The sequence below is a fragment of the Rutilus rutilus genome (assembly GCF_951802725.1).
Source record: "Rutilus rutilus genome assembly, chromosome: 13".
Lineage (NCBI taxonomy): Eukaryota > Metazoa > Chordata > Actinopteri > Cypriniformes > Leuciscidae > Rutilus > Rutilus rutilus.
This window is the reverse complement of record NC_140218.1, coordinates 12,871,486-12,879,943: the sequence shown is the minus strand read 5'-3', so window position 1 is coordinate 12,879,943 and position 8,458 is coordinate 12,871,486. Positions and strand designations below refer to the sequence as shown.

Sequence of the window (8,458 nt, the reverse complement as noted above, 5' to 3'; positions counted from 1 at the left end):
GATAATTTGATCATTTTCAGGAACTAACTCTTGAATACTTTTAGCTGGTTGTTTTTGATTTTATTTTATTTTATTTTATTTTATTTTATTTTATTTTAGTTTAGTTTAGTTTAGTTTAGTTTAGTTATTTTTATTTCTATTCTATAAGTTCTATTCATTTTCAAAATATTTCCAAACCATAAAATTCTACATAATTATGTGGATAACTTTAGTTAATGACGCTCACTGAAATTATCAAACTACAGCTGATTGCCTGTATTTTATTTATTTTAAAAAGCATTGCATTGCACACTGACTAAAACAAATTACAAGATATTTACTGTAAAAAAAAAAATTGTGCATAGTTCTATAAACAAAGTTTCAATACTGATGTATCAAATGAACCAAATCAGACAGTACTGAGACACTCCTGAGACGACCTGATTTTATCTTCATGTTCGGTAAAGCTCCTATAATGTCAAACTTTTCCCAAGAGAGAGTCTTAAAGCGATTCTGTGGACCGCAACCGTTGTTTTGATCAAACTCCCACAGTCTGAGTGGGTGTGAGTTGGGGGATGAAGGATTGAACACAATAAGATGGTGTGAAGTGGGATGTGTTTGCAGGGAAAAGCACATTATCAGACAAAACAAACAAAAATAACAAGTTAAATAAATTATAGTCTGTCTGGCTATGTGATATGCAACTACATGTATAAATATATATCTGGGAAATAATGTGTTTATTATGTGCACATTTATCAGAATATAATGCCATATTTAATGTCACACATAGCAACCATCCATAGTTACTCAGTTTCAATCAAGGTATAAAATCAAAACTAGGCATGACTTCTCAGTACCATTAACTGATAAAATCATAATTTCCTCAATAACCACATTGCTTATTAAAATATAAACATTTACTTGAACAACTGGTGCTTTTATAGCATATTTGATGTAGTTTTGATCTGCTAAACTGGCGACAAATAGCTTATTATAGAGATTATTGATGTGACATGACGTGAATGTCTTGTCACATTATACTTTCTTTGATGTGTTTTGATTTCAGTTTCAAGGATTCTAGTATGCTTATCATTGTTTCCTGTTTCCTTTGCTTCATTTTCCCGCTCAATGACTGCGTCTGAAATCTTATACTCTCTTGAGAAGATAGTAATTACTTCACGACCGCTAAAAAGTACATTCTGTATAGTATGAGTGTTTGTCGTATCAGTGTAATACGGGCGTACTAAATTCGCCACGTTGTCATTATCATGTGACCTTCCAGCGTCAGTCGCTTCATTGCCATTCACAAATCCTCTCCCGTGGCCTCATGGGATAGTAAAGTGTCCATCGTCTGCACACTTCAGAATCTCGCCGGAAGTAGTAGGTCATCCGGATACTCTTTTATGAGTACTGTGAACTCAGACATACTTCTTTTGTCACATACTATATAGTAGGGAAGTATGCAATTTTGAATGCAGCCTTTCTTTGTTACTATGGTTATTGATTAAGGACTACCACCTGTTCACGTTTAGTTCATTATCCTTGTGTATTTAAGTTCCTCAGTTTGTTTCGTTTGTATTTGGTGTTGTTTCTGCCCTGCTGATTCTTTGAGTTTGCTAGTCTTGGATTACCTGACTTTACATTGTTTAATAAATACACAGCTCTTCGATCAAGCCTGTGCATCTCATGTTCTTCATTAGACTTAAAGGGATATTCACCCAAAAATGAAGATTCTGTCATCATTTACTCACCCTCATGTTGTTCCAAACCTGTATGAGTTTCTTTCTTCTGTTGAACACAAAAAAATATATTTTAAAGAATGTTAGTAACCAAACAGTTGACAGTGGCCATTGACTTCCATAGTATTTTTCTTTTTTCTTTTTTTATATACTATGGAAGTCAATGGCTATCAACTGTTTGGTTACCAACATTTTTCAAAATATCTTGTTTTGTGTAGAAATGACAACAACTTGAGGGTAAATTATGACAAAATTATCATTTTCGGGTGAACTATCCCTTTAAAACTTGACAGGTCTTTAGCTCCAAATCATTTGTAATGTTGAACAATTTCAGGCTCCAATTTTGAAAATCTTCATGTTATTGAAAGTGTATTTACAAGGATGGCGTACAATCAGTATGCTAAAGACAGTCACATGTAATTTCTGAGAAAAATTATGAAAAACAACTTTAAAACATGTCTTTCCGACCATGTAACTCAAGCTTGCAATATTTTTTGAAACTCTTTCTGATTGACAACACCCACAGTTCTTCTATTTAACGCTGCCATTGAAATGACTGAACAGGGTGTTGTTCCACAACACAAGCACACAATAAGTGATCATAAAGAGCGTTGAATCAGATATGCATGACAATGAGGGACATCTTTGTCAGGTACTAGGTCAGGGTCTCTTATACTGTGGGATAAACGCACAATTTGTTGTTTCACATGGATATGGTGTCATTATAAAAGCTCTAAGAGAACAGAAATCAGCAGTTGGAGGTCATTCAAGGCTTGAGAGGTGAGGAATTATCACTGGTGAGTCTTTTTTCAATTTCCTTCCTTCACGTATGTGTAATAGGCATTAGAGCATCTTGTAATACAGTAATCAACTGTAAAAAAAGTGACATGATCTCGTGATCAGATATTTCGTGAACTGTATCAGGTTGCTATTGTAGAGTTTTGAAGGATGCAAGCAGACATGAAGACTGTCTCATTCTAAGCATTGAGAGACTCGCTTTCATTTATTACAGGCTTTCACAATTTTTTACTTGTGTTTCGGATGCTTTTTTCTTGTTACAGTGCTGAAAGAATGGCTCAGTTATTGTGGGTATTACTTGTGCTCGCTGTAACGGTCAGAGGTAAGCAATTCAATTCTTCATTAAATAGCAGTTATTTGACTCCATATGCCATTGTATGCACACTTTTAAGTAAAATGAATCTAAGTCTGATCCGCATTAGAAATTTCAGTATGTAGCATTCAATATGAAGTCATGATAAAATAAAATAAAAATGCACATTAATAATCACATATAAATATGTATAATCATAAACAAGCTAAAGTTGAGTGGTAACATGGTATGTGGGTCAATGGATTTCTGATTGCGTAACAGAAATAGCAGAGCGATTTTAACATTCATGTTCAATTAGATCATGATCTAATCTATAAATATTCTTATAAAATCAAAATGTGAATTACATTTTCTCCATGTTCTTTATCTTGACTAGATACATTACCACAAAGGATCATCGGGGGTCAAGAGGTCGTGCCTTACTCCATCAAGTACCAGGTGTCTCTTCAGGTTGACAGGAAGCATTACTGTGGAGGAACCCTCATTCAGCCGCAGTGGGTGGTGACTGCTGCCCACTGCTGGAGACCGTACGTACTGCAACATGTCAACACGACACACCGACACACAGTTACTCAAACGCTTTTAAAACAACAATTTATTAAAGTTATTGAAGTTATTTCATGCAAAAATTAGACCTTTGTTTTATTGTATTTGGATCAACAGGGCCAGTGTGATTCAGGTGGTGCTGAGTGAGCACAGTCTCGCTGTAGAAGAGGGATTTGAGCAAGTATTAAACGCCTCAAGAGTCTACAATCATTTTGCCTACAATCCCAAAACTTTTAACAATGACATCATGCTCATTAAGGTAAGAAACATAGTAACAAATACAAGAAACTACTGATACTGAAACTTTGTCTCATTTACAAATACTGACTGCTGCCACAGAAATTATTTTTTGTTTGTTTGATCATTTCTCCAATATCCCTGTTTAATCTGCAGTGATTGATTGATACCTGTATTTTTAATAACCTCATATTATAATCAGTGCTGTCAAATTGATTAATCGTGATTAATCACATCTAACATAAGTCTTTGTTTACATAATATATGTGTGTATATATATTAATATATATATGTATACACACACTGTATATATATCTGTATATAAATATATATATATATATATATCTGTATATAAATATATATATACACACACACACACACACACACACACATATATAATGTAATCTAAAAATGTAAGATGCGATTAATCGATGTGACATCACTAATTATAGTGCAATTTATTGACAGCAAATACAATTTTTTACACAAAGTTTACTTGAATATGAAAGCTGTAATTTTATTAGTTTAGATAGAAATATTCATTCAAAAGTTAAAAAAGACAAATATATAATAAACCAGTGACAGAGTACAATACAATACAATAATTATAATAAAATAGAATATACACACACATGTACTATATCTAAACTTTATGCAACAATATTATACATGCTTAATTGCTTTTTAAAATGAGAAAAATGATTTTGAGTCAGACCATTTCATTTCATGAATGTGAAACTTTCACATTAAAGTTAAAATGTGTACAATATATTCCTTATCTTTATTAATTCCATTGTCTTCGAAGTGTATCATTGTCAAATCCACTCAGCAATGTTACATTTATTCTTAATGAAAGATTCCACATCAATCCAGAATATTTTTGTATGCAATGAAAAACAAAACAAAAATGGTTTCCTTGTCACCTATCCAGAAATCACAAGAATAATCAGTATTTAGTTTATATTTATACACTGTTTGCCAAGATCTAGACCAGTTCAAGTCTCCAAACACAGAAGAGTCTTTCAAAACATTGCTCTTTTTGTTTGAGCAGCTTCTGGCTCAACCAGAACCAATGACGTGAGCTCTGGGGCGGGACTATCTGTTTGTTTGCCCAATGACAGATGGGGAGAGTGTTTTTAGGGAAACCTGTTTGGAAACTGTCATTATATTTGCAATTTCTGCAGAAATTACCCACCTGACATGAAGACATCTTATTTATTTTTCCCCAGCTCAGTGTTCCAGCTCAGATTAATGCTAATGTTCAGCCGGCCCCACTGCCAACCATAGACACACCTGATTTAGTCGGAGGAATCAGCTGCACCGTGAGCGGATGGGGAGTGACACGACTCTACAGCTTCTATCTGTCACCGATTCTGCGTGCGGTGGATGTGGAGATCATCCCCAACTGCCAATACTACTACTACTACAGAGTCAACGACAACATGATCTGCGCAGGCTCGCGCTTCGGGGGGAAAGACTCCTGCCAGGTAGGCTAATCAAAGCTTTCAGTGCTAATGAGTGCAAATCTCATTTACACAACACTAGTGACGGCAAATGCAATAGAGTGCAACAGTACCAGTCCACTTTTATATCTGAAAAAAGAGTAGAGAATTTACCTCATTAGCATGCTTCATTGGAGTGGGCGGATGCTAAAAAGTTCATTTGGCGTGATTTGCTTGTTTTGACTCTATGATTGGTGGAGATTTCTCTGCTGAATCAAGGGTAATGTAGTTGTTCACCAGGAATTCCGCTTTTAAAGGTCCCATGACATGAAAATTTCACTTTATGAGGTTTTTTAACATTAATATGAGTTCCCCTAGCCTGCCTATGGTCCCCCAGTGGCTAGACATTTTGATAGGTGTAAACCAAGCCCTGGGTATTTTTGAGAAAATGAAAGCTCAGACGGGCGAATCTGGAATCTTCCCCTTATGTCGTCATAAGGGGAAAGGTCACCTCCCCTTTCTCTTCTTTGTCCGCAAAGAGAATTTGGCCGCCCAAGAGAAAATGAGCTGCGCGAGCGCAATATTGTTTTTTCCTCGAGAGACATCATGGCTTGCAAACGAGCGAAGCATGGCAGTTGCTCAGTGTTTGGATGTACAAATTAACACAAAAGTATTTTTTTAGTTCCTTCATCCGAGCCTCTGAAGAACCAGTGGGTTATGTGAATTTCTGATGTGTAATTGTTCAAGTTCAGACAGATAATCTTTCTCTCAAAATCGTTCAATACTGTTTATGCATCAGTAAATCAAGCGACTAAAATATCAACTTCACGTCGTTTCTCTTGGTAGGATGAAAATAATCTTACTTAAACTGTGATTAATATATATACAGAAAGCGATCAAAGAACAATTCCTTTCAAATCGCCCAAGCTGTCAATCTCACAGCGCGAGTTTATCTGGATACTTGCCAAAACTCGTAATGAAATCAATGACGCTGTTACGCTGCACAACGAAGCTCTTACTGTACGTTTGCATTGGTGAAAGCATTAGTGAGAGTGCAGAAACTACGTTGCAATGATAAGATCTTCATTCACGCGATCAACAGGCTGTCATCTGCTCAATGCTCATCACTGCAACCTTTTATGTGAAGGGAATAGATCTAAATACTTAAACTTCTCACGATTCGTTAATCTCGATAGCTGTAATAGTAAAAAATGTATAATAGCTGTAATAGTAAAAGTATTCGAGAGAGTTCCACATGTAATGCTAGCTATTTCATATGCAAGCATGTCAGCCAATCACAGCAGTGGGTGTTTACACTGAAGTCTCACAGCAGACACGCCCCTTCAAACAGAGCATTCAAATCAGAGGCTAAAATCAGGCTAGGAAAAATGACTTTTATTTCTAAATTATTAAAAAAAATTATCTTAAAAACATACTAACATTATAAGGGCACCCCAGGAAACATTATAAAATAATGAAATAATCCATGTCATGGGACCTTTAAACAAATAAATAAAAGGTAGGCTGAAGTAATGCAGGTTGATGGCAAATACAATCGAATAACAACCTCATAGCCCACAGTGTCTGTTGGGGAGAAAATAAATGAGATTTTTCCTTGCAGAATTTGACTCTACAGGCCATGGACTATTACACAAAAGAAAAAAAGTTGATTTCTTGTTTTCTCAATAACTTTAGCATAATTAGCGTCTTGAGAATATAATAATAATAATAATAATAAACAAACATTACTTTGGCAATTCTCTTTGGTGCAGTGTTATTTTAGTATCATTGAGAGATACTAGTTTTTATTTTCTTTTTAATTTTAGTTATTATTTTTTAGTAAAGTTTTTTAAATGTCTATATAGCTTTTATTCATTTTAATTTCAGTTTTAGATGAAAATGAGAAATGAGGCAACTAGCTGAAATAAAATAAGTTTCAGCTTTTTTTATATTTTATTTCAGTGAACTTTTTTATATTTATTTCAAGCAACAACAAAAAAATTTTCCCAATGGTTTTAGTTTTAGTTTCAGTTAATAACCCTGATTTGGTGCAATAAAAATTACACTATTTTAGCGACACTTTAAGCCAGGGTTGTTCAAATCTGTTCTGAGCTCTTCCTGACTTTAGTTCGACCCCTCACACACCTGCTTTGTCACGGAAATCTGCAGTTTCCCTAATTTATGATAGCACACAATCCCCCCCAAGGGTCCCACCAATGGGTTTTCCTTGAAAAAGGGCATTCTGGGAATAAGGGTGCGGTCAACTGCTGACAATTCAGGGAGATGTTAGATGTACTCTGATATGGCACAGCTTTTCAGGGCTTTATGTTCAGACTCTTTATGTTCAAATCAAGGTGTGATGACTTGATAATAGATAATAGATAATATCTATAGCTTTGCAAGTAACAAAGAAAAAAAGAAAGAAAGAAAAAATTGGCTTAAACTATAGAATAACAAACATGCAGTGGGATCCAAAAATGTGAGACTATGTGAAAATGCTTCCATTGCATTGTTCAATAATTACAATAAACTCTTATTGCCATCTTGTCACAGGGAGATTCTGGTGGCCCTCTCATTTGTGATGGAAATTTAGAAGGCATTGTTTCATGGGGAATCGGCTGTGCTCTTCCGTACTATCCTGGTGTCTACACAAAAGTCAGGAACTACAACCGCTGGATCGACTGGATCATCACCTCTGAGAGCTAAAACACATTTACATTTACATTTACATTTACAGGAAGACTTTCCTTAAAGGGATACTCCACTTTTTTCGGAAATAAGCTCATTTTACAACTCCCCCAGAGTTAAACAGTTGAGTTTTACCGTTTTAGAATCCATTCAGCCGAACTCCGGGTCTGACGGTACCACTTTTAGCATAGCTTAGCACAGATCATTGATTCTGATGAGTCCAGTAGCATTTCTTTCAAAATGACCAAAGAGTTTCAATATTTTTCCTATTTAAAACTTGACTCTTCTGTAGTTAAACCGTGTACTAAGATCGACGGAAAATGAAAAGTTGCGATTTTCTAAGCCTATATGGCTAGGAACTACTCTCATTCCAGCGTAATAATCAAGGAACTGTGTGGCTGTACCACGAGTGCAGCAGGCGTAGTGATATGACGCAGCGCCTGAAAATAGTCCCCAGCTCGGTAACTTCTTCCAACGTGACCGGGACTAAGTTTGTCTAACCTATTAGACCTATTTTCAGGCGCTGCGTCATATCATTACGCCTGCTGCACTCATGGTACAGCCACATAGTTCCTTGATTATTACGCCGGAATGAGAGTAGTTCCTAGTCATATAGGCTTAGAAAATCGCAACTTTTCATTTTCCGTCGATCTTAGTACACGGTTTAACTACAGAAGAGTCAAGTTTTAAATAGGAAAAATATTGAAACTCTT

General features: G+C 35.5%; 1 protein-coding gene across 4 annotated transcripts in view; it reads left to right on the top strand.

Moving 5' to 3' along the window:
• The window catches only part of LOC311302118 (trypsin), a 12,551-nt gene extending 4,770 nt beyond the window's left edge, over positions 1 to 7,781 (top strand). For 2 of the 4 annotated variants that reach the window (XM_084427743.1, XM_084427744.1), the window contains exons 3-7: positions 2,783 to 2,841; positions 3,209 to 3,359; positions 3,496 to 3,637; positions 4,845 to 5,102; positions 7,611 to 7,781. In XM_084427743.1, coding sequence (XP_084283869.1) covers positions 2,783 to 2,841; positions 3,209 to 3,359; positions 3,496 to 3,637; positions 4,845 to 5,102; positions 7,611 to 7,763 — 763 coding nt within the window. In that variant the 3' untranslated portion in view covers positions 7,764 to 7,781. Of the gene's footprint in view, positions 1 to 1,993; positions 2,842 to 3,208; positions 3,360 to 3,495; positions 3,638 to 4,844; positions 5,103 to 7,610 lie in introns of those variants that run through there. The other 2 variants (XM_084427745.1, XM_084427742.1) reach the window with 2 other exon arrangements.
• The last annotated feature ends 677 nt before the right edge of the window (positions 7,782 to 8,458 follow it).